Source organism: Myxine glutinosa, chromosome 9 (genome assembly GCF_964187855.1).
Source record: "Myxine glutinosa chromosome 9, kmMyxGlut1.1, whole genome shotgun sequence".
NCBI lineage: Eukaryota > Metazoa > Chordata > Myxini > Myxiniformes > Myxinidae > Myxine > Myxine glutinosa.
Genome location: NC_136269.1, coordinates 118080095 through 118107504, shown reverse-complemented (window position 1 = coordinate 118107504; position 27410 = coordinate 118080095). Strand labels below are relative to the sequence as shown.

General features: G+C 44.7%; 1 protein-coding gene across 50 annotated transcripts in view; it reads right to left on the bottom strand.

The window, feature by feature from the left end:
• The window catches only part of LOC137426010 (DNA repair protein RAD51 homolog 2), a 36352-nt gene extending 14368 nt beyond the window's left edge, over positions 1-21984 (bottom strand). For 6 of the 50 annotated variants that reach the window (XM_078784756.1, XM_078784755.1, XM_078784757.1 and 3 more), the window contains exons 1-8: positions 21524-21937; positions 20611-20741; positions 16999-17102; positions 15546-15659; positions 6951-7061; positions 6696-6832; positions 2677-2796; positions 488-554 (exon numbers count right to left, since the gene is read on the bottom strand). In XM_078784756.1, coding sequence (XP_078640882.1) covers positions 545-554; positions 2677-2796; positions 6696-6832; positions 6951-7061; positions 15546-15659; positions 16999-17082 — 576 coding nt within the window. In that variant the 5' untranslated portion in view covers positions 17083-17102; positions 20611-20741; positions 21524-21937 and the 3' untranslated portion in view covers positions 488-544. Of the gene's footprint in view, positions 1-487; positions 555-2676; positions 2797-6695; positions 6833-6950; positions 7062-15545; positions 17286-17310; positions 19269-20555; positions 20866-21281; positions 21483-21523 lie in introns of those variants that run through there. The other 44 variants (XM_078784765.1, XM_078784766.1, XM_078784762.1 and 41 more) reach the window with 25 other exon arrangements.
• Between the last annotated feature and the right edge of the window lie 5426 nt (positions 21985-27410).

Below are 27410 nucleotides of genomic sequence, written 5' to 3'. Positions count from 1 at the left end.
AGAATCCATTATCAGGTGGAGGAGAAAAGGCATTTGTGACAATCAATGCTCATCGAGAAGAAAAAGGATGTTGCCAAATTTGCTCCGACAGTAATGAACTTTGGAAATGTGCACCAGTTTGATCTTCACCATACTGTCAAGGAAACCACGTATCTTTTATGTCAATGTTAATGTACTCAAACCCCTGCCTCACACCAATATACCACAAGACAAGAAAGATGAAGATGGGCAATTTGGTTCCATTCATATCAATATTGAGAAATTGTGATGAAAAATAGCAGAAGTGCAATAATTACTGGAAGTGTGGCACATTTATTTATCCGACTTTTTTTGGGAGAGGAAGATTAATTTCGATCATTGTGTTGCACACTGATCTCACTAAAGATAATGATGTGTCCATGTAACAAGTTTTACAATCGGAGAAACAAACCCAGAACATTAAGCATTTAATTTCTTCTGATAAAGGAAGATATCCGGTGTTGCTCACCTGTTATCTCCAAAGCAGATTTCGGGCGATCGTTAAATCTTACTGTGATCTGATTCGTCAGCAAGATCTAAAATAAGAAAACAGAAGATAAAAATTTCATGTATTAGGCAACGGCATACAAAAGTCTATAAAAACAAACAAACCACTGATGTATTGTTAAGCATTGGTCTTTCTTTCTTTGGTATTGGTCTTTCTGGCTTCAACCTACTCCTCTCCGGCCGAGCTCCCCCTGCTCTGTCTGTGCCCTGCCCCCCAAATATTCCTGCAGGACGCACAAGATCTGCCGTCAACTCTCTTCTGGTGAAACTGCCAAAATCAACTCTTTGTCTTGATTTTGCCTTTTTCATTCCTCACCTTCACTCTTTCATTCCTCTTTTCTACCACCTCTGGAACAATCTCCCACACTCGCTTCAATCTCTCTCCTCCCTCCAGGTCTTTAAAACAGCTGTTCACCACCATCTCTTATCTTCCCCCATCCAAAACCTTGATCTTTTCTTCCCCCGTTAAAACACCCCAAATCCACCTCTTTCAATCCCCAACTTCTTTCCTGAAATTCCTAGTAGTGTTCATTTGCTTTATACCATGTACTCCTCCCCTCCCCCCCCCCCCCAGCCCTCCCCCTTGCACAGATCTACCGACGTCCCTGTTCCCTACTGTTGTTGTGCTTGTGTTCTTCTCTCTCTCTCTCCACCTCTTGTCTCCCGCTCCCTTCATTGTATGTTTTATGTGTCTGTGCATGTTTTCATGTTCAATGTGTTAGCTCTTACACGAGCCTCGATTCTGTATACGAAAAAAAAAAAAGAAGCAAAGATTACAAGTAAAATAAATAAAAACAAATAAATGAGCACATTTCCAAGATTGATGACAAAAAGATCAATCTATATCTACAGCGTATAGTAATCCGCCAAGGTGTCGAGGAGGGTGGGGAAGGGGGTCCAAGGGTGGAGCTAAAGGTTTTTCCTTGACAACCCCCACCCCATCCTTTGAAATCCTCATCGTTCATACACTCAAAGCCACGAAGGTGTTATTTGAATGAGTGGATCCAAAGAGATGTAAATCACTCTGTGACAAGACTTGACTAGATGGAGGGTGATACCAAACTGCCCAACCCATCTCTCGTACAGTATAGCATTGTACACATTTACTGTGTGAGACAAAGCATTATCATGGCAATAACATTACATACCGAGACAGTATACCACTGACCATCCCATTTCACCATGGAGCTAATCAATGGCCGTTTTACCACGTTCACGGAGTCTTTCCTGCATGATTTTAACTATTGAGGTCCTGACACGCGATATATTGCCCGAAACAACTAGACTGATGGTTAAGCTTGAATTTTTTTGAGTGATAGGAACCAATATCTCCACTCTATGCGAGAGAAATCACGATATCCCTCCCTATCGTCGAACTCCAGGAGCTACGTTGCATTGGCCGGACGAGGTACCTTTTGCTCAAACATTGAATTCCTTTGATAAACTACCTCGTACCAACCTTAATCAATTTCCAGGGATAATTCATTATTTTTTCCACATTTCTGTTTCTGACATCAAGTTCTGCAACTGACAATTTTATAGTCCGGCCACAAATCACACCCAGACAAAACAGCTGTCTGCTTCCTTTCTGGTCTTGCACCCCCTACTCTTTTCATACTTTTTCCACCCCCCTCTACCCACAGGTTTCTCCAGGGCACACATGGTCCGCCATCAATCCCCTTCTGGTGAAACTACCTAAAACCAGGATCACTGCTCACCTTCACTTATTTGTTCCTCTTTTTTCCCACCTGAGGAATCAACTTCCACATCCTCTGCAATCTCATTGTTCCCTCTAAATCTTCAAGACAGCTGTTCACCACCATCTCAGATCGTCCCCCATCTAAAACCATGATCTTTTCTTCCCTCGTTAACCACACCCCAATCCCTCCTCCTAAGTTTCCAGTTTTAACTCCTTGGAGTTTTCCTTCTCCATACATGCGTTTTGCATCCGGATCCCTTCAGTGTGCTAAGTCTTACACAAGCCTCGACTGTATAACATAAAATAAATAAAGATAAAAAAGAAAGAAAAAATAGACAATAAAATATCATAAATAACACCAACAGGCCAACCTTAAGTTTCAATAGGATATGGTATATAGCATTAGTTAGGTATGGGGCAACATCACAGATCGAAATATCACAATGTTTTACCTGTCCATTATATGTTGTGTGCTGAACTCCCTGTACAAATGTACTCTGCCTGTCATTTCAAGGAGTCTTTCCTGACAGGCAAAGTACTCGGAATAGCGTTTCTGAGCAATCTCCATCAACCTATGACATAAAAAGGTAAAACCTGTGTGTTTAAAGGCAAAACGCAAGCAAATCTCTGGGTGACAATTTACCAAATCAGACATGTCAGTATTAAGGATTGATAAGAAAAAAACAAGGCGAGAAAAAAAGGAAATATCTATATATGACACTGTATACAGTCGTGGAGTCGTCTGAATCCATCGGTGGAGAGCATCATCAAAAAACAACAACTGCAATGGGCTGATTACCTCTTAAGAATGAGCGATTTAAGGATCCCGAAACAGCTATTTTATGGGGAACTGCCTGTGGGAAAACGTGGCATTGGGAAACCTAGAAAGCACGCCAAGGATTGTCCAAACGCGACACGAAAAAGCTGCGATATTGACCCGACCAAGTGGGAGCATCAGACCACAGATCGCTTGTTTTGGAGAAGGATTGTCAACAAAGGCATCAGAAAATTTGAGAAGGTGAGATGTGAGCGTATCCACCAGGCTCGCTTGAGGAGAAAGAATCCAGACCAAGCGGTATCAACCAGATTCCAGTGCGACATGTGAGGGAGACCGTGCGCAACTGCGGCTGTGGCCTCGCTGCGCATTCTCGTGCTTACCACAGGACATGATAAACCAACAGTCTTCGTCGGACTCGACGTGACTTCCATCATCATCATACAGCCATGGCCAAAAATATTGGAACCCTTGCACTTTGCTCAAAGAATGCACCATTTCTTCCAGAAAATTATTGAAATTTTAAAAATCTTTTGGTATTCGCAAATGTATTTCTATGGTTTGCAGTGGAACAAAAAAAAGCTGAAAAATTTGTTAAATCTTAGATTATTCCACACAGAAATCCTAAAATGGCCCGGACAATATTATTGGCACCCTTTAGAAGTTGTTAGAAATAATTAAGTGTGTGGTATAAACAGGAGGTCGCCACTCCTCTCTGTCTCTCTGCTGACCGTTGGGGAATTCACCCTCTTCTGTCCGTGCTGTTGGAGTCAACTGGACTCTCATCCACCAGATGTGCAGAGCCATCTGCCATTTGAGCCGCATGACTGTGGACCGTTACCCTGGGAAGGGGGGCTGACAGGTACTACACCTTGCCCACAGGTGACCTAGGATTATGCAAGGCAGGGGCATCCATCTCCCTGAGGTATCAGAAGACACCCGCATGCCCAATGTTTGCAGTGGAACAAAACAAAAAAAAGCTGAACACATTACTAAATCTTACATTATTCCACACAGAAATCCTAAATTGGCCCGGACAATATTATACAACCTTTTAGAAGTTGTTAGAAATAATTACATTTCATAACCTCCTTGGACGTGGCCGCAAGAGAAAACTTGATCGAAGATTGCAGCGAAGGATTGTTCGACTGGTGGAGAATGCACCTGGATCAACTGTCAAACAGATTGAAGCTGACCTTCAGACACAAGGTATGACAGTTTCAACTCGCACCATCCGCAAGGCATTTTGGAGCGCAATGTTCAACCCAGTGGCGGAAAGCTGGGTCTCCGTCGAAGGTCAAGGGTCTTGCAGCAAGACAATGACCCCAAACACACTTCAAAAAGCACCCAGGAATGGTTCAAGACAAAACGCTGGACTGTTCTGAAGTGGCCAGCAATGAGTCCAGATCGAAATCCCATTGAACACCTGTGGGAGATCTGAAAACAGCAGTTGGGAGAAGGCACCCTTCAAATCTGGGAGAGCTGGAGCAGTTTGCACACGAAGAGTGGGCCAAACTGCCAGTAGGGAGGTGGAGGAAGCTCATTCATGGCTATAGGAAGTGCTTGACTGCAGTTATTTTGTCCAAAGTCTGTGCTAGCAAATATTAAGTCGAGGGCATAAATAATTTTGTCAATGCCATTTCTTTTTAATTTTCTTATTTAAAAGGATATATTAAGTTCTGAATCAAAAACAAAGGGTCTGTAATATTAACAGTGAAATAAAGATTTGTGGAGACCAAATAATTTTGTCAATTTCAACTTATTTTTAGAGAAAATTGTGAGTTATTTGAAAGAAGTGCAAGGGTGCCAATATTTTTAGCCATGACTGTATAAGAGTGAGTTGTGTGTACGAGTGTGTGTGTGTTCGAGTGTCTGTGTGTGTACGAGTGTCTGTGTGCGTACGAGTGTCTGTGTGCGTACGAGTGTCTGTGTGCGTACGAGTGTCTGTGTGCGTACGAGTGTCTGTGTGCGTACGAGTGTCTGTGTGTGTACGAGTGTCTGTGTGCGTATGAGTCTGTGTGCGTACGAGTGTCTGTGTGCATACGAGTGTCTGTATGCGTTCTAATGTCTTCGTGTGTACGAGTGTCTGTGTGCGTACGAGTGTCTGTGTGCGTACGAGTGTCTGTGTGCGTACGAGTGTCTGTGTGCGTACGAGTGTCTGTGTGCGTACGAGTGTCTGTGTGCGTACGAGTGTCTGTGTGTGTATGAGTGTCTGTGTGCATATGAGTCTGTGTGCGTACGAGTGTCTGTGTGCATACGAGTGTCTGTATGCATTCTAATGTCTTCGTGTGTACGAGTGTCTGTGTGCGTACGAGTGTCTGTGTGCGTACGAGTGTCTGTGTGCGTACGAGTGTCTGTGTGCGTACGAGTGTCTGTGTGCGTACGAGTGTCTGTGTGCGTACGAGTGTCTGTGTGCGTACGAGTGTCTGTGTGCGTACGAGTGTCTGTGTGCGTACGAGTGTCTGTGAGCATACGTGTCTGTGAGCGTATGAGTCTGTGTGCGTACGAGTGTCTGTGTGCGTACGAGTGTCTGTGTGCGTACGAGTGTCTGTGTGCGTACGTGTATGTGAGCGTATGAGTCTGTGTGTGTACAAGTGTCTGTGTGAGTATGAGTCTGTGTGCATATGAGAAGACTTTTCTTTGACTTCTATACAACTCCACACCCCTTGGACCAATCTCCACCAAATTTTTCACGAGTGCTGGGGGTACCCAGGGTCAAGTCAGGGGCATCAAACCTCCCTCCTCCCTCCCCCCACACATCCCAAAAGGAAATTATCTGTATGCATGTGTGTAGGCACTCAAAATGAACAGTTTACTTTTTAAATTCCACCGATATGCCGGATCTGCATCCGGACCTGAACGAGAATCCATTCAGCTTCTCCCTTGTCACCGACTCTACTCATCCACCAAGTTTTGTCATAACCCATCAATGACGTTTTGAAGTATCGTGCTCCATAAAATTTTTGCCCCTATCTCTCAATGGTGAAGAATCACTTTTCAATTCTAGAATCCGGATATTCACCAAAATTGAATCAATTTGTCCTCATCACACACCCAACCTGTCCACCAAGTTTCGTCCGAACCCATCCATACCATTTTGAAATGCAGTGTCGTGCTCTATATAGTTTTTGCCACTTTCTCTCTCAATCGTGAAGAATGGCTTTTGAAATTATCGTATCCGAATCCAGATCTGCACCAAAATCTCATCAACTCGACCTTGTTGTTACACAAACAAACCTGTCCAGTAAGTTTCATCCGAATTCGTGCACAACTTCCTGAGATATCCTGCTCACTGACAGATAAATAGACAGAGAGACAGGGATGACAAACGTAACCTCTGTCCACCTTAGGTGGCGGAGATAAAAACGGCGGGCCCAATGCCCAACAAATTTTGCATATGTGTTGGCGGTTACCCACAGCCACTAACTGGCAATCACAGAGGTGGAAGGAATCACTGAAAACTCAAAGAGGTGGGCTGGGGAAGGGTTAATTTTCTTGCTTTTGAAATATATATTTTTTTAAATTGATTAATTTCAAGGAGAGTGCTGTGCAATGAGGGCATGCGTACCTGTGGCGGTGATAAGATTGCTTGCAAGAGGAAGTGATCAATAAAAGCAAAGCATATGGAAACACCAAGAAGGTTTGGTCTAAAGTCGATTAAAACTGAAGTGAATGGTTATCCCACAACGTGCTCACCTCAATGGTGAAAAGGCTCCTTCCGTGTCAATATATATGACGGGGCTGTCCAAGCCACCCATTCTCATAGGAAGAGTGGCCAGTACACTCAGCATCATGCAGAGCTGCGTCTTACCACAGCCCGGTGGCCCTGACACCTATGTGGGTGAACAACAATAAACCTGTTTGGAAGTTACGATATTAAGTGTTATCGGTAAAAATCAACCAAATTATTCAGGCTTCATTTTTCCAGCTAGACAAAGACATACTACATACCTCTGTGACTGAACCGCAGGCAAGACCTCCACACAGAGCATTATCCAGAGACGCCAATGATGTGGGTAAAAAAGCAGACTGCTGCTTGTGTTGTTGTTTTATTTCAAGTGCCTGATGACATTGAAAACATGTTTTAAAAAAGTAATGTGCAATACAAATATAAACAGTTGATCAGTAAACTTCCTCGGACAAACATGTAATGTCAATAACGGCACTCAATTTGCAATAAAAACAAAAATAACTTGCACAGAAATCACAAGTCAGACAAATATATCAGTAACTAGAATGGCACTCGGTAGAGCGCATACCTCCGCCAGGCTGAACACTGAACACTCCATGTTTTGTATCCACTGATAGGTCAGATCTGGATCCGGACCTCAACCAAAATCGAATCGGCTTGTTTTTGTCATCTAACCTACTCGTCCACAAAGTTTTGTCATAACTCATCCATAACTTTTTGAGATATCGTGCGATACTGTCGGACCCCGCTATTCATGGTTCCGCTATTCGTGTGATAAAATGTGACCTGTTTCTCTATACACGGAAAAGTGCCCGGCAAATTCGCGATTGTTTTCCTATTCGCGGCCGTGTTCCTCGAATTTGTGGTTTTTCAGTGGTTAAAAAAAAAACCATGAGCCATTAGCTTCACATACGGTATTTATAAAACCTTCGTGGATTATCGTTGATATTGAGGGATTTACCTCGCCATTCACGGATTTTGTCTCCATTCACCGTTTGGTCCTCTCTATTCGCGGATTTTTGTGACTCGGGAACCTATCCCCCCTTTTTCCATTGAAGCAATGCCCCGCTATTCGCAGGTTTCGCGATTCGCGGATTTTCCAGGAACGTACCCCCCACGAATAGTGGGGTCTGAGGGTATATCGGTTTTCGCCCGATCTCTCAATGGTGAAGAATCAATTTTTTTCTTGTCAATAACTTTTTGGGATAACCGGCTCACAGACAGACAAACAAAAAAACAAACAGACAAGGGTGAAAACATAACCTCCGGTCACCTTCGACAGAGGAGGTAAATATCATGAGTGTACTTTCACGTGGATGAAAAGGACATGAGTAGACAACGGAAAAACGCACATGGCGTGTGGGATTTCAACCTGGGTTCCCCACATAATGAGCCATCCTGGGTTCAAATTACTTTGATAAACAGAACAACCCAATTTTAACAAGCTAAAAGAAATGAATGAATGATCGTTTTAAGGCCATTTTCCCCGCTAAAGCGGGGGTTAGCCTTGCGGGCCCCATGACCTCAGGGATCCCTTTTTTAGGCAGTTTTTATGGCCGGATGCCCTTCCTGACGCCAACCCCTAGTCACCTCTTACGATGAGCAGGGATACGGTGTACCTATTCTAAATTGGGGTACACACCGGGATCATTCATCCCAGAAAGCTGGTACTCAATTTGCCGAGCTCGGAAGGATGACAGGCTGAGTCAACCCCCCTGGCGTTAATTCAGCGATCGACCGGGATTCAAACTCAGGATCCTAGGATCCCAAGCCGGCACCCTAACCGCTAAGCCAACACCAGGCTTGCCAATTTCGGTGAGGTCCAAAAATCAATGATCTTCATTCGTATGTCAAATTCGATGACAAAAGCTTTAATAACATAGGGAAATGCAAGCAACATGCACTTTAGCTGGTAAAGTTATTTATTACACAGGAAGTGTAATTGATCAGTCGTGATCTTTCTATCGAGGAGTGTCTGATAGGGCAGGATTCCAAAGTCGACGGTAATGCATTGAGAGGCTGATCTATCAGTGGGTGTAAAATGCCGGAGTACCTGCACTGCCATGGTCATGCATTGACAGTGATCCAGGCATCTACTTCCTGGTTGATTTTGATGCCATCAGTGTGCCTCTGCTCTGGCTGGGGGCTCATTTGGGCTCTTGATGTAACCAAATAATATTTCGTCCACTCTTGCAGCACAGATACCCCTGGTGTCAGTGCTTTTAACTTTGCAATGTCCCAGGACCTTACTCACAGAATTTCAGCTCCGACTCTAATTTTTGATGTAAACATGGTATCTTCTCGATCTATTTTTGTACTCAAAAGCCAGGGATTGTACTGTAAAAAAAATCGTCCCCCCCTCCCCCCCCTCTTGGAAACTCTGAACATGTCACTTCTTACTCCTAACCATCAACTTTTGTTCATCCTGCCCATCGAACCATCTTCCAATATAGCAAGGCTGACAGGGATGGCTTACGTTATTTTCTTGCTGATGTTCGCTGGAACTCAATTCTTTGACACAACCCACCTGAAGCTGAAGAGGAAGTTACTGAGTGGATCCACGTTGGCATGGGCTTCTTTACCCTTTCACCGATCGACCAAGTGAAACCACATGCTCAACCTTTGACGTCCCTGGGTCTCTACTGTTGTTGTGCTTGTATGCTTTCCTCTCCCTCCCCCTCCTGTCTTCCGCTCCCTTAATTGTACGTATGTTTTATATGTCCGTGCACGTTTTCCTGCTTAATGCGTTAGCTCTTACACGAACCTCGACTCTGTATACAAAAACATTGGGGCAATACCCCTGGCACTCACCTGGTAGAATAAACAGTATACTGCACCGACTGAAGGCATTTTAAACGAATTTCAATGGTTGCTAGAAGACAGGGCAACATGTACAATAAAAAACCTATTTTAGGGGGCAAACCCCACGCCCCTCCTCCAACCCCATATACCTCCGAAGACCCCAATATTTCTAATGCCTTGAACAAAATTGGTACATCATGGGTGATTAAGGTTGTGGTGAAGTTTCATCGAAATTGCGTGTGTAGTTTCTGAGAAGAAAGTAAACACTTATTTTGGGGGGCAACCCCCCCTTAAGCCCCTAAAGGGGCAGATTTTTTTTAATGCCACGAATAAACTTTGGGACAGCACAGGTGGTGAAGGTTGTGGTCAGGTTTCATCGAAATTGTGTGTGTAGTTTCAGAGAAGAAAGCAAATACCTATTTTGGGGGTTCAAACATGGACCCACTTTGACCCTCCGTAGATCCCCTTAGACTTAGATTTTTTTTGTGCCAGAAACAAACTTTGATACATCACGGGTGATGAAGGTTGTGGTCAAGTTTCATCGAAATAGTGTGTGTAGTTTCAGAGGAAAAGCAAATTCCTATTTTAGAGGGTCAAACCTGGATCCACTTTGACCCCGGGGAACCGCCTTAGACCCCGATTTTGTTATTGCCGTGAACAAACTTTAGTTACAACCCAACAAATATAATTTGTGCCAAGTTTGGTCAAAATCCCTTCAGCGGTTTCGGAGAAGAAGTTGCAAGTGCTTATGGACGGACGGACAGGCTGCCGGATGACGCGCCATTGCATAAACTCCCCTGAATTCGTTCCAGCTTCATCGCGGTAGATTCCAATGATTCTGAAAGCTTTGGTTTCAACAGCGTGAAGCCGAGCGAGATGTGAGGAAGGAGCACCAGCCCAGAGGGGAGAACAGTATTCCATTGAGCTGCGGATGAATGCCTTGTATGTGGTGAGGAGCTCAAGTGTGCCAAGGAAGGACTTCGCACGACGGATGATGCCCAGTCGGTGACTGGCTTTGGAGGCCAGCTTGGAAATGTGGTTTCCCCAGGAAAGATCATGGCAGATAGTGAGACCCAAAAGCTTGAGTTACAGAACTTCTTGGAGAGGGTTGTTGAGAAAGTAGATGGGAGGGTTGTCCAGTCGGTCTTTTCGGAGAGACATAGTGAGAGTGTGAGATTTGTCAGGATTGAAAGACATGTTCCACTTGTTTGACCAGTCTGTGATTTTGTCCAGGTCTGCAGAGAGTGAGGAGGCTGCAGACTGCCGATCTGAGGGATGAGGTATGGAGCGGCAGAGAGTGGAGTCATCAGCTAAGAGATAGAGAGGATTTTCCAGAGAGTCGGAGAGATCATTGATGAAGACCAGAAAAAGCACAGGGCCCAGAACACTGCCTTGGGGAACTCCAGCCTGAACAAGAAGGGGAGATAAGAGAAATCCATTCAGGGCCACACGTTGACTACGACCAGAGAGGAGGTCCGCAAGCCATGTGTGGAGATTTCCATGGATACCATAGGAGGAGAGTTTGGAGAGCAGAGCGGGGTGCCAAATCGTATCGAAGGCAAGTGATATGTCAAGGAAGACAGCTCTGATTTCCTGTTTGGCATTAAGGACCTCCATCCATTGTTGAGACAGCAGAAGGATCACGTCCAAAGTAGAATGACCTGGTCAGAATCCAAATTGATGATCAGAGATCAAGCCATTGGAGAAGAGGAAGAATTTGATGTCAGAAGTGATGATAGATTCCATGACCTTGCTGATAATTGGGATCAGGCTGATTGGTCTGTAGTTGCAAGGATCTGTTTTTGCACCTTTTTTGTGTAAAGTGGTAATGTTTGCTGATTTCGCAGTTGATAGCAGATGACCTTGAGCAAAAGAGAGGGTGAAGAGAACAGACAGAGGGTGAGATAGAGCGGCAGAGCAGGATTTTAGGACCCGTGGGCTGATGCTGTCTGGTCCAGTTGCAGAATCAGAGTCGAGGTTTGACAAAAACTTCTCCACCTTATCAGGAGAGAAGTAACTTGGCTTGTGTATGCATTATTTCAAAAACCGTTCAACATTTAGCTTTCATATTACACAGACCTATTCGGCCTATCACAAAAAAGGCAGGGGGCCTGGAGTATCAGCTCCTTGTTCAATCAGTATCATTGCGTTGCCTCAATTGAGGCGCGTCACTTGTTTCGTCTTGCAAGTAAGCACTGTAAATGAGTCTTAGAGAATGTTAAAGCCCCAGTCACACCGGGCCTGCGACCAGGTTATGACCTAGCTGCGACCGAAAATTTGGTGAATCGCGGGCAAATCGTAGAAAGAGCGCGCGACTGGTCGCAGAGGTCGTGGGTGATCGCCAGAGCAAAATCAGTCGCAGCAAGGTCGATGGTCATGTTCAAAACTTCTGACCTGCGATTCCAAATCGTAAGAGGTCGTAGACAGGTCTTACATGGTCGCACCACCAGTCGTGCATGATTGCGGGTCAGGTAGTCGCACGATTGGTCGTGCTACTGGTCCTGCCACCCGACGATTGGTGGTGCCACCTGTCGTACGACCTCACGATCGGTAGTGCGACCAGTCACGGCCTGTCCCGACTGGTTGCACGACCTTACGATTGGTGGTACCACCAGTCTTTAGCTCGCAGACCAGTATATTTGGACCATTATACTATAATATTATATTATTATATGATATTATATTATTTTATACCATTCGCGTGTGTTCGGCGTGTTTTGCTGTGCGTGTACAACAATGTTTTTGTCAGTGTTTAATGGTTCGACGTGTGTTGACAAGACGCTCGCTAAACGACTTTAGTAAATTCGGTCCGATGTTTTGATTTAAATCGCTTAATTCTTAAACAAGGGCTGGCAGGTACACAAACTCGGCTCCAAGCTGTCTACCCTGGGTTCGAATCCCAACCAAGCTATAAAGTGGCATCGTGGTGATTCATAGGCAGTGTGAATCATCATTTCCAGGATCGACGTTAAACGGGAATCCCGTCTGCTGGCGTTAGTTGGTAGACCCCACGCCACGGTGTCCTTCACGAAGAGGAGGCGAGCCATCACCGGAATCCTGAATAAAGTACAAATTCCTGTCCGAAATACTTCTGGGAATGCAATGGCAAACCACCAGTACAGTGTGACGATTGTCAAGAAACTGTTTCGGTAGGACGGAGTCTTTGTCATACAGTATGGAGTATGGGACTGCACATCAGAATCCTTTAACTTTAACATGATATAAATAAATATTTAATACAGGATGTCATTCTATTCTTCAACACGATCTTCTTCCTGTGACTTCTTCTTCATTAGCCCACCTTTCTTGAGGGGTCGGCCGGGGGAAGCTTGGTCTGAGTTTGTCACGAACCGGTTGGCCAGGCCTGACGTTCCACTAGTCAGGGCAAGGATTTGTAATTTGTTGAGGGTGCCTGCGATAGCTCGCCGACTCTTCGCGAAGGACATCTTGGGGTCTTTAACGTCCACAAACGAACGTCGGCAGACGGCACGTCCATTTAACGTCCATCTGAGGGATCGTAAACACATTTATGACATTTTATAGCTGCGTCGGGAATCGAACTCACGACTGGCTGTGACTGGCTGCGACTGGCTGCGATCGATCGTGTGAGCGGTCGCAGGTCGCCACCACTCGTCGCACGATTACCTACGATTGATCTTGCGATCGATCTTCTCCAATCGTTGGTGATCGCACGACCACGCGTACCACCAATCGTACGATGACCTACCATAAGTCCTAAGAGCAATCGCTGTTTGCGATCGCAAATGGAGAGCGTAGCAAACATTGACGATTGGTCGTACCTCGGCCAGATTGCCATCAATCGCACGATCCAGAAATCGTACGATCCAGTGTGACTGAGGCCTAAGCAACAGTATGCAGAATCTGTGTGTGATTCTACCTCAATTCAACAGGTAAGATCCAGAGATTTTTGGAGAATTGTTAACAGCATTCTCATCCATAATCGATCATCGATTCTTGTCCTCTTCAATGGCCCTGAAGTGCTAACCTCTCCTATTGATGAAGTCAACATCTTTTCTGAGCATTCTGCTGCAAACTCCACATATGCAGACCACGGACACCCATTGCCTGCTTGTCCTTCCCGTGTTCACACCAGTTTGTCCACTATTATCATCACACCCAGGAAAGTTGCGAAGATTATTCAAGGGCTTGACATCTCAAAAGCTGCTGGACCAGATGGAATCTCTGAAATTACTTTGAAGATGTGTTCACCTGAACTGTCTTCTGTTCTCTCAAAATTGTATCGCTTATCTGTGCTTCTACCCAGCTAAAAGCAGGCTTTTGTAGTCCCTATCTTTAAAGGCTCCGATGAGAAATCTGCTCCTTCCAACTATCGACATATTCGCCTTTTACGCATTATGAGCAATTTGTTTGAATCCCAGATGAAACTGCAACTCACAAGTCATCTGGAAACCCACAACCTCTCAAGTGATGCCCGGCGTGGCTTCCGACATTCAATATCTACTGGTGATGTTCTATCCCTAATTAATGAACATGTGAATCAGGCTTTGGATCATCGTGGTGATGTTATGGTTGATGCTCTCGACATCTTGACAGCTTTTGACAAAGCGTGGCACAAGGGCATTTCTGGACAACTGATCTATAAGCTAAAATCGTGTGTCATCTCTGGAAAATTTCTTCCGACAATTTCTGACTTCCTTGTAAATCAAAAAGATCTCTGTGGTACACGAGTGACAGTCATCCCCGGTTCTGGGTTGTGCCCTCCATTGTTCTTGTTGTTTATGAATGACCTGCCTGGTTGTATTCTTGCACAGTTAGCCATTTACACAGATGATTCAACACTGTACGAGTATACTACATATCCAGGAACCATGCATGTCTCCTCCATCCCGTGTTCAGGCCAGTGCCACCCTTAATCAGGAACGAGAGAGTGTGATTAACTGCGGAAATGATTAGCTCATTACTTTCAACCAAAATAAGACTCACTTGCTGTCTGTGTGCAGCTCGAGATCACCCAATTTTCCAACCATGTCTATGGATTATTCACCTTTGCAGGAACTCCTTGGTATGTATCCATCTTCGTGGATTGGACATCAGCTCAAACTTCAGATGGGAAAAATGCATCTCTGGTATAACTAAAGGAGCCTCTCATTGCCTTGACGGCTTATTCCGTGCTCGGCGATTCAATCCTCCAGCTGCCATGCCCTATCCATACAAGGCCACCATACGACCCGTCATGGAGTGTTGTTGCCATATTTAGGCTGATGCCTCTCACCTCTCTCCTTTATATAATCCAGCGACGTGCTGCCAATCTGGTGGGACAGGAGTTACATCGTCCCTGGAACCTTTCAATCCACTGCTCTGTATGTTATTTGAGCCTTTTCCCCAGATAATTTTACGGAATGTGATCTTGAGGGTCGAATCACAGGTTGTTCCACCTGAGCGTACTTTTAGTTACTCTACACGTTTGGCAGCTTCTTCCCATCTCTGCTCTCACTGTAGTATCTGTCTCGAGGACGAAGACAATCCACAAACCAGACAGCCACTCTTCTAGTTTCTTTCCCCGTACTGCACCCCTTTGGAACTCTTCACAGGCATCCTGCTTCCCCCTCAATCCTAACATACCTCAGTTCAAGAGGAATCCTACTATATTAAATAAGGCAATTCTATGTATGCGTGTGTGTTTGTCTAAAATTATCGAAGAAAACATGGCTGGGCTGATTTCCACCAAAATTTGCACGTTGATAGTACCAGGGTCAGCTCATGGGCACAGGCCCAATCCTCCCTCCCCTCTTCCCCCCCCCGTTCTTTGTGAGGGGGGGGGAGGGAGGACATGAAGTTTGCCTGCACACCCACATAGTGAAAGGGGGGGTTATTAATCAGGGCACAAATTATATTTGCCCCTCCTTCCCCATTATTTCCCCACCCTTTACCCCTTCCCAGCCGAAGGGAGCGGGTGTTTTTGTGTAAATGTCTCTTTAATATAAATACTCTCCTTTGTGTCGCCCCCACCTTTGAGTGGCTTTTACTTTGTGGCGCGTGAAATTTCATAAAGGATATTTAAAAAAACTTACAGTGGTAGTTTTCGGACAACAGTGCTTGCTGATAGTCATCATCAGCTGTGATAAATCCTCATAACTCCTCCCAGTCATCCTCAGTAGATCCAGTGGAGACAATGTTAGAAAATCCTCGAGGAGGGTGGGGAGAATTGAATAAGAAAAAAAAAATTCCAACAATGAATTCCACAATATCAAATATTTAAAGCTCTTTCTAACCAGTCACCGGTATAAATACATATTTAGTGCTTTCTGTGGGAGGTGAGAAAATTGAAATTTGCCATACTGATGCGACTGAAACCACGATTCAAGAAAAATAAAAAACAAATACAGAGTTCACAGAACACCTTACCTCGCGTAGTCTTGAGAAACAAGGACATGGACGGGGTTGACAAGCGGAAAATTTGATTGGTCGTGATGATGTAAAATGCCATAATATTTTGTGCAAGTACTGCTAAACGGAAGGTTTTTTTGAAAGCGCTAAAAGGCGATTTGTGTTCTACAGTGTTCAAGTGTATAATTCAATTGAAATAAAATGAAGATTTTAAAAGTTGTAAAAAAGAATTTTTTCCGGAAGCTTCCCGCTGTCTCTTTTACGCCACCTTATTTTCAGAAACATTCATACTTCAAGTTCAATATTTGATTACAAATAAACAAATCATAGCTGTTGGAAACAATTCCATGTACACGCCGAGTCTTTCGACAAAAATCAGTTTGCTCCTGCAATTCGGTCTCTGTTGAAGAGTCATCAACCGGTCAGGTCAGCAGGGGTGGTCTTAGTGATTTTGGGGCCCTGTCAAAAGTTAAAAATAGGTCCCCACACCTCCTTTATCCCTACCCAACCCATTCTGAACAGGGATAAAACGCCCAATTTTCACAATGCATGTTCCTCCAATAATGCACCGCAGATTGTGATTTTAACTTTACTCTATTCTCCAATATTCACCAAAACAATGCAGAAAACATCGAGCTATCACAATAAAAAAAGGAAATTAATATTACAATCGGAATGTAATAACTCTACATTAATTTGGCATCTCAGTGTGAGTGCATTGTGATGGTCTCAAAAAACAACATACTCTACCTATAACTCGGAAACAATGCGGTCGAAATGTTCTTACCTGTTAGCCCGAACGTTACCGCTACTGCTGCCGACACTGCTGCTTCATTCTCGGATTTACTTTTGAGGGAATCATACAGTATATCACCCCCACCAGCCAGGGTGCCTTAAGCAAACCTTCAAGTTTGCACCCTAATTCTCCCTCCTTCAACCCCCCCCCCCCCTCCTCCCCCCCAGCATGGGGCCCTGGGCAATTGCATTGATCCACATGTGCCCACAACACAAATTCAACTTATCAGTTACTATCTAACCCTAACCCCAGTTCCTTTTTCAGTATCAAATAAAATACCATCAGAAGGTCCATAATAGAAGGAAGAAATTGGAGGGAGAAGGGAGATAAGCAAGTCACACCTGGCAGGTCACAACCTGTTGCTTTGCCAGTCGTGAACACAGTTCAGCGGGCAAACCAGCTCGGCGGAGATTTTTGGAGGCCATGGCTCTACGTCTGTCCAGTTCTGGTGGACAAACAATCACATAAGCAACATCACAATGCAGCTTTGTCTTTGGATTATTGTTATTTTTACTTTATTATCATTGTTTTACCGCCGTTTACATGCTTGCATCATCACAAAATATCCACCCTCACCAAACTGTAACTTGAAATACCTGAGCTCACTCAATGTGTTGTTCTTTTTGGCTGAAGAACATTGTCTACATTTTTACCTGCAACATGTTGCAGGTCTACAAGAGCTTCCCATTGCTGTTGTTGTTGGGGTTCTTGTTAAGGATCGATTTCTGAAATGTGCAACCATTGGTCAAACAGCTGCCAGACCACACCCACATCTGTCGCTTGACTCCACCCTCTGTAGCACAAGTTAAAATTATATGGACGCCATCTTGGTGTTTTGGTGGTCCAAACACAATAGGCCTGTAAGCCTCCACTGATCATACACTGCCCGGGTTTGTGGCATGAGATTTCCATTGGGTTGGCTCGATTGTTATTCACGATGACAGACCCCGAAAAATCTAATCATATGTCCCCGAGGACCCAAAAGACCCTTGAGGACCAAAAAGACCCAGATGACCCTGATGACTCAAAAGTCCCTTAACACCCAAAAGTCCCCAAAGACCTAAAAGTCCCAGAAGATCCAAAAGTCCCCAATTAAAATTTGGTCCAATGAACGAACAGGCCCCCGAGTGTAATAAATATTTGAACTGACATTTAGTGTTCCTTTCATCTTTGTTTTGGCATACTGCATCGCCTGGAGTGGTCTATGGTCAATTAATTTACATAGGCTCCGCCCCTACCCTCTGTCCCAGCCCTATTGGTTAAAGGGAAACCACATCAGTTATTTTGAGCATTTCTGAGTGCAGGTCATTGTGTGGGTTGAGGCTGGATGAAGACATTACTCTTTGAGAAACGAGCAATAAGACAGAGCTGCAAGATACAGTCAGGGTTACGTAAAACAATATAGGAACATGTGCAGTGTTTGACTTTGCTGAATAAGATATCTTGGCACTTTTGCTCCAAGATTGGGTATCCTCTGAGTACCATATTCCATTGTGTTATTCCACATTATATAAAATTACAGAAACAAGTGAATAAAAAAATTTATGCTAAATTAAAAAGGCAATGTAGGGATGACAAACTAGAGTCTAAAAAAAGGTCCTAAACAAGATAGGGATGATGTTGGTTTAGACTTAGAGAGTAGCTAACAGTATTGCCATCACATAACAATCCCTACATCACTGCCTCCAGACTATTGTCTCGAGATAGGCCGAGCTAAAAGTATTAGAAGCTCCTATAGTTCATTTCTGCAAAAGTATAAGAAGCTCCTATATAATTTCAGGGACTTCTTGCAGCTTCAGTTGTCTTTCCTACTTTTCTTTTTTATCAACTTGGAGTAACCAATCACAAATGGAGATAATTATAGAATGCTGTTATTGGAGATGTTCATGCATTTGTAAGAAGTTGCTGATCATGTACTGATATTATAACATTGTACTCATCTGCTAATTTGTAGAGTCCAGGTGGTTGTTGTTGTTGTTGTTGTCAGTGTGTGGCTGCACTACAGGAGTAATCAAGTACTGGTGTAACCAGTGGAGTGTTTGTAGAAGCTTGAAGCAATAACTGATGAAGTATAAATGAGGCAGTAATGTTGGGATTGTTATGCGATGGCAATACTGTGAGCTACTCTCCAAACCAACATCATCCCCATCTTGTTTAGGACATTTATTAGACTGTAGTTTGTCATTCCAACATTGCCTTTTTAATTTAGCATAATTTTTTTTATTGACTTTCACATGTCGAATAATAATAAGCTTTAATCAAGCCCATCAGAACGCACAGTACATCAGAATGCACGGTAACCAAGGGTTATGTTATATAATCAAGCAGTATGTTATATCATCAAATGTTATGTTATATAATCAAGCGTTATGCAACACAAATTCCGAAAAAGATTGTGTTATGTAATTTTTGAACATATTGCAGTTAATCAATCTGTGACCATGTGACAAATCAAGGCAGTGTTCTGGGCCCTGGGCTTTTTTGGTCTTCATTGATGATCTTTCTGACGCTGGAAAATCCTCTATATCTCTTTGCTGATGACTCCACTCTCTGCCGCTCCATGCCTCATCCCTCAGATCGGCAGGCAGCAGCCTCTTCAATCTCTGCAGACCTGGACAAAATCACAAACTGGTCAACCACGTGGAGCATGTCTTTCAATCCTGACAAACCTCACACTTTCACTTTGTATCTCCAAAAAGAACGTCTGGACAACCCTCCCATCTACTTTCTCAATAATCCTCTTGAAGAAATTCTGAAACTCAAGCTTTTGGGTCTCACTATCTGCCATGCTCTTTCCTGGGAAAACCACATTTCCAAGCTGGCCTCCAAAGCCAGTCGCTGTCTGGACATCCTTCATCATGTGAAGTCCTTTCTGGGCACTTCAGAGCTCTTCACCACAAACAAAGCTTTCATCCGCAGCTCAATGGAATACTGCTCTCCCCTCTGGGCTGGTGCACCTGCCTCACACCTAGCTCGGCTTCACGCTGTTGAAACCAAAGCATTCAGAATCATTGGAATCTCCCTCGATGAAGCTAACTCCAAGGGCCTTTCACTTACTCACCACAGGCAGGTTGGTGGTCTTTCTGTCTTCTACCGACTCCTCTCTGGCCTTGCTCCCCCAGCTCTCTCTGGGCTCTGTCCCTCAAATATTCCTACAGGTCGCACAAGATCTGCCAGAAACCCTCTGATGGTTAAACTGCCAAAATCAAGACTCTCTGCTCACCTTCACTCCTTCATTCCTCTTTACTCCTGCCTCTGGAACAAACTCCCACACTCTCTTCAATCCCTCTCCTCCCTCCAAGTCTTCAAAACAGCTGTTTACCACCATCTCCTATCTTCCCCCATCCAAATCCTTGATCTTTTTCTGCCCAGTTAATACACCCCAAATCCACCTTCATCAAATTCCGTTTTCTTTCCTTAAAGTTCCTGTCGTGTCCATTTGTTTATCCCGTATAGCCCGCCCCAAGCCTCTCCATTCCACACATCTCCCGATGTTCCTGTTATCTGCTGGTGTCTGTCTCTGTCACTGTCACTGTCTCTGTCACTGTCACTGTCACTGTCTCTCTCTCTCTCTCTCTCTCTCTCTCTCTCTCTCTCTCTCTCACACACACACACACACAAACACCCCCTTTATGATATGTTCTATGTGTTAGCTCTTACACCAGCCTTGACTAAGTGTGGAATGTTTTATGAACACCAAGTCGGAAGGGTAGCGCCAAAAAACGACGAGGGCCCCCCTGGGTGAAAAAGCAAAAACAAGTGGGAAAATGTTGTCAGATGGGAGTGCCCCAGATGAATGACTGTGGCCCACAGTAACAGAAAAGAGGAGGTGAGGGGCTTCAGGGAAATTTGCAAACAAGGAGCGTTCCCAGTGGCATGGACAGTGCAAACGAGTGACCTTCGAAAGGCCTCCCGGAATCCCGTGTTCAGTGCTGCTCCAGTCGTGAACTCACAGAGAAGGGGACCCACGATTCTGCGCCAGGTGATGAGAGAATCTCCCAGGGCACTGCACCTGCGTTAAGACCTATAGCTTGCTGGTGGTGAGTGTGGGGAAACCGACTTCAACGGTACTCTCCAGCAGGCACTGCAGAACCAGGAATGAATGCAACAGGTAACGCAGAGAGAACCCCCTAAAAAACAATTTCTTATGGAAATAATAAGCATGTTGGGCTCACTGTAAAAACCAAAAAAAATCCTTATTTCAAAATCTTGAATATTTTTCATATCTTGGGGAAAACAATTATCATCCTTGAAACTAACAGGCCCGTCTTTATGGGATGTGTGTATGGTAAGAAAATACGTCAAAAATTCTCAAAGAGTAGAAATTCAAAATAACCCCCGCCCCCCCCTCCTCTCCACTTTATGGGACGGGGACAGCCCCTCCCTGTTGAAACAAACACAAACACACTTTATGGGATTGGGACAGCCCCTCCCTGCTGAAACGACCCCACCCCCAATTTCAGGGAAGGGGCCAGCCCCTCCCTGGTGAAATGACCCCCACCCCCAAGTGTATTTGTTCACATGCACCCCCATTGCCTGCACCGGAACGACCCCAACACCGTTCCCCCGGACACGCGTACATAATAAATAGATGGGCCCTTTTGAGGGAGAATGGAGGATTTACCTCAAGTGTTTAATCAATAAAGGGTGTCGGACCCTCCCTGCTGAAACGACCCCACACCCGTAGCGTAATAAAGGGTGTCAAACCACGACCGGGACATTTGTATGTAAATCAATTTCAACTGACGTCACCCAAATAACGAATCATAAGCCTTATAATGTATAATAATCGGGGTAACTTACGAAAGCTTTACTTAAATTGGTGGAGAAAAGGCGATGCCAAAAAAGCATTTCTGACCGACTAACCAGTAAAAGCAGCACTCTGTGGGTGAAACCTTGAGGTGTGTGGAAAGAACAACCCAGGAGCGCTGGTTCCTCGGGCGTTTAGTGTTGAAAACGTTCATCAGGATTCCATCGTGATCGAGGAAATGTTTTATAAATTAACATTCTCCACATTAATAGGCAAAGCAACGTGAACAAAACATTATATTAATGCAGACCCTTCGTGAATCAACGTTAACATCGTCGCGCCTCATCTTGTAATAAACACTGAAGAACAAAAAAAAAATGTTCAAGACTCCCATGAGCTCGTGGAGACGGTGACATTATCACGGTTTTACATTATATTCGATTACACACAGATTGTGTTTGTGTTCAACGCCGAGAATATATATCGAACCAACAAACCAACGTACCAAGTAAGTCGAAAAACACACCTTGGCCGTAAAGTCAAAACTCCTCCACGACGCTTCACGTCTGCCGCGAAGGGGCGCAATCTCCTTTTTCCGAATTCCGGATTCGCCAAACCATGCAAGTTCATCATCCTGCGAAAAAATAAACATAGCGGCAATGCCCCCACCCACCCCGTATACATCCACCCCGTAAACATCCACCCCGTAAACATCCACCCCGTAAACATCCACCCCGTAAACATCCACCCCGTATACATCCACCCCGTATACATCCACCCCTCTCCCACCCACCCCGTATACATCCACCCCTCCCCCACCCACCCCGTATACATCCACCCCTCCCCCACCCATCCCGTATACATCCACCCCTCCCCCACCCACCCCGTATACATCCACCCCTCCCCCACCCACCCCGTATACATCCACCCCTCCCCCACCCACCCTGTATACATCCACCCCGTATACATCCACCCCTCCCGTATACATCCACCCCTCCCCCACCCATCCCGTATACATCCACCCCTCCCCCACCCATCCCATATACATCCACCTCTCCCCCACCCACCCCGTATACATCCACCCCTCCCGTATACATCCACCCCTCCCGTATACATCCACCCCTCCCCCACCCATCCCGTATACATCCACCCCTCCCCCACCCATCCCATATACATCCACCTCTCCCCCACCCACCCCGTATACATCCACCCCTCCCGTATACATCCACCCCTCCCCCACCCATCCCGTATACATCCACCCCTACCCCACCCATCCCATATACATCCACCTCTCCCCCACCCACCCCGTATACATCCACCCCTCCCCCCACCCACCCCGTATACATCCACCCCGTATACATCCACCCCGCATACATCCACCCCTCCCCCACCCATCCCGTATACATCCACCTCTCCCCCACCCACCCTGTACACATCCACCCCGCCCCCACCCACCCCGTATACATCCACCCCTCCCCCACCCACCCCGTATACATCCACCCCTCCCCCACCCACCCCGTATACATCCACTCCTCCCCCACCCATCCCGTATACATCCACCCCTCGCCCACCCACCCTGTACACATCCACACCTCCCCCACCCACCCCGTATACATCCACCCCTCCCCCACCCACCCCGTATACATCCACCCCTCCCCCACCCACCCCATATACATCCACCCCGTATACATCCACCCCTCCCCCACCCACCCAGTATACATCCACCCCTCCCCCAACCACCTCGTATACATCCACCCCGTATACATCCACCCCTCCCCCACCCACCCCGTAGACATCCACCCCTCCTCCACCCACCCCGTATACATCCACCCTTCCCCCACCCACCCCGTATACATCCACCCCTCCCCCACCCACCCCGTATACATCCACTCCTCCCCCACCCACCCCGTATACATCCACCCCTCCCCCACCCACCCCGTATACATCCACCCCGTATACATCCACCCATCCCCCACCCACCCCGTATACATCCACCCCTCCCCCACCCACCCCGTATACATCCACCCCTCCCCCACCCACCCCGTATACATCCACCCCTCCCCCACCCATCCCGTATACATCCACTCCTCCCCCACCCACCCCGTATACATCCACCCCTCCCCCACCCACCCCGTATACATCCACTCCTCCCCCACCCACCCCGTATACATCCACCCCTCCCCCACCCACCCCGTATACATCCACCCCTTATACATCCATCCCGTATACATCCACCCCTCCCCCACCCACCCCGTATACATCCACCCCTCCCCCACGCACCCCGTATACATCCACCCCTCCCCCACCCACCCACCCCGTATACATCCACCCCTCCCCCACCCACCCACCCCGTATACATCCCCATATTAAACGTTTGCCTTCTCCCTGCGACTTGATATCTTCATCATTTTAAAACGGTGTTATTCATGCAAATATGGCGGAGATTTTAACATTCTTTTCACTTCCTTTATTCCCACCATGTGTGGAATTGGGTGATTTAAACGGGGTGTGATTGTGGTGTACACCGTGCATACTGTGTGCCAAGCAGGTAACAGGTTATGGCTTGTATCACCTGGCTGCATTTGAAAGAGACTGCTGAACACGGTGGTCCAGATGTGTTGTGACCCCAATACAATTCTATAAAACGTTATATTTAGGTTTACCAATGGCTTGGGTGTGCAATGCAATGTAAGCAATATAGAAATGGCACATGTAAACCTTATTAAATGTCTACCCTTGCCTGAGGAGAGGGTTTTGTATTTGAGTGCGTTTGTCTGTCTGTCTGTCTGTCTGTCTGTCTGTTTGTTTGTCCACACAGAATAAATTTGATTTTCTCTTCAACCGTTGGTCCGATTGACAGGAAATTGTCACCACAGGTGCAACTCCACCTGTATAATTTATGATACTTATGACGTCATAGGTCACGTGGTTCGGCCGCCATCTTGGAAAAACCGAAAATCTTTGCACCTCTTTTTCTCCGAAAGTGCTGAATATAAAAAATTGAGACATGGCTCATTGTAAAGAACTCTCAATGGAGAATAAAATATGTTAATGATGATGTTTTAGGTGCCTCCATTATGACGTCATAATTCGACAAGTACAAAACTTCATCCGATCAAGGTGAAATTTCTTGAGCATAATCTCGGAAAAAATTGGTGGAGAAAAAATAATAACGATGACGTCATCAGTCACGTGGTTCGGCCGCCATATTTGTTTTAACACGAAAGCTGAAAAACCACTGAAAACACATCCTGGCGAGGGTTTTGCAATCTCTGATTGCTCTTTCCTGTTATTACTTGCAAAATCGAAAATTCTTCTGGTATATTGATTGGTCTTGTGCATTAGTCTGTGTTTGTCTGTCAATCGCGGAACCGATCTTCATGAAACTTTATCAAGTTGCAGAGGTAGTCACAACTGAGAAGCTTTTTGATTTTGAGGTCAAATTTCTAAAATTGCCATTTTTCATCCAATTGACTTGAAAGTTGAACAGCATTTGGATATTGAGTCACAGAATTGGAAAAACAACTATTTTTGAGGTCTAAAGGTCAACTTAACATCAAACTTCTAAAATCATCAATTTTCATCTGGACAAATTATCAATCTTCATCCGCTTGTCTAGCAACATTGCCTGTGGGTCCACTTGTCCAGATACATTGTGTCAGGGAATAAATATTCATATTAACAATATTGCTAGAATATATATATATCAATGTAATCTTGTTTAAAGTGGATATGTTTTACTTTACGAATGAGTAAAGTGCATAGAACTAACCGGTGGGCAAGAGAGTTAATTTAAGGAAACAGAATGTGTAATGCTCGTGGACTGCCATCTGTGTAGAAAAATAGCCTATGGTCAGGCCACTGCCCATAGGCTGCAAATTCTTCCTCAGCAGGTCAGAGTATTTGACCTCTTGAACAGAAATAAGTACAAGCTAGCCAAGAGAGCCAAATAAGGTTTTGGATAAGGTACACCCTGCATGCTCTGTAACATCAAAGGGTTTTGGGGCTTTAAAACCAGGAGAAAGTTGCGAGCAGAGCGCAGAGTGGACGGGGAACAACTGAAGACTGGTCAGCAACTGAACGAGCTTCAAAAGACCTACAGACCGAGCTTCAACCAAGACCTACCAAACGAGCTTCAACAAAGACGAACAAAGACTCATTAAAGATCTCGGCTTAGTATACAACAATTCTCAAGTATACAACAAATTCTGAAAAGTGAATAAAACATTGATTTTGCTAAACCGAGTCTCTTGAAGTTTTAGTAACATAACACCAGAAATTGTTAATAATTCTCCAAGAAGTGGTGGCCCGTAAGGAAGTCAACTCCACAGAACAAGGTAAGCTTTTGTTTGTTATCTGTGTAGTCTGATGTTAATCTGCGCAAAATAGTTCAGTGTTTGAGTTTTGTGTGTTTGTTTATATGTGGAAGGAAAAAATCACGAGGCCTTTAACAGGTTTCAGAAATCATGACGATTTTTTTTTCTCTTTTTCTTCCAAAATTTATGTATACGCATTTTCAGGGATGGTGCCATGGATCGTCACAAAGATCCACTAAAGCCTTTTGTCTTTAGAAAAGGTGCTGTGCTTTCATGAAGGACCACTGATATGGTATATACTGTAATTATTGTACGATTTTTTAATTTCAGAAGTCATGACGAAAATTTTTTTTTTAATAATAATAATTTTTTTTTATTTTTTTCTCTGTAATTTGAAAATTTTTTCGGTACATTCTACGAGTGCAAAGAGCCACTAACGTATCCCGGGACGTTAGCGAAAAAGGGTGCTGCATTCGTCCAGTCATGAAAATATTTTGTGTATTTATTTGATTTTATGCGTTATTTCAGTTCAATGGTCTGTGTTACATATCTCCTCATTCCTTTTGTATGATGATTCGAATTTGCTGGGTTCCTACGGTTGAGACTTATATAATATTTTTCCTGTGGTGAGCCTCGTTTTTGATGTGGTCACGAGGGACGAGTCGATATGCTCTCGCACGAGTGGAACAGCGTTTTTCAAGCGATTTTTAATGCGATTAAAAGCGATTTTTAAAAGCGATTTTACAGTAAAAAAGCGATTTTATACAGCATCTGCACAGTAAGCCAAATAATGGTAAAATCGACTGGCTCGATTTTAAGTCATAAAAAATTCCATTGTGGCACAAATATGGGTTTTTGTACCTTCATAAGAGTTAATTCAAAGCGGTTTGGACGCACGTCTGCATTTTATGCACATTTATGTGTGTGATTGGCCAAATGTGCTCTTATGAACACAAGAAATTGTAATCTTATGAATTATGATGTTCTGACAGGGATGACTTGATGAAGTGCACCATCAATTCATTTTTCCCATGTAGGACAGTAATGTAATTTTTAATTTCTAATGTAATGTTTGTAATGCAACGTAATTTAAAAAAAAAAAAAAAAAGTTTCCGTGTCATCTCCAAGTAAGACTTGCACACACTGATGCCAGTAATTGTATCCTGCCAGTGGAATGCGTGCAGGCAGGTTGCCTATGGCAACCGTTTGGTGTTGTGTTCTGGGCCCCAGCCCACACTTCTACATATGGGATCAGAAGCGATTTTTTAAGATGTAACCTCTTTCACCTTTTCTTGCCCTACACCCCCCAACCTTCCCTCGCCCTTTCCCCCTCCCTCCTTCCGCCCCCCCCTATCCAAACCCCCCATTTTTTCTTCCCTTCTGTATCCCTTCCCCCTTCCTTTTTTTCTCTCCAAACTTACTTTTACCTGCATATTTACATCCTGAGTAAAAAAATATATATATATTTTTAGGATTTTTTTATGGCGGCGGCCATCTTGGACCACAGCTAAAAATCCTTCAATCAAGATGAAATTTAATGAGAGCCAATCCCATGCTACTGTGATCCGTAATCTCTAAAAAAAAAAATAGAACCATCGAATGTACCTTTGATCATTTTATATTTCATCTGTCTTTTAAGATTTAAAAAAAAGGGAATTTATTGATATAAGATACTATGACATTTGAC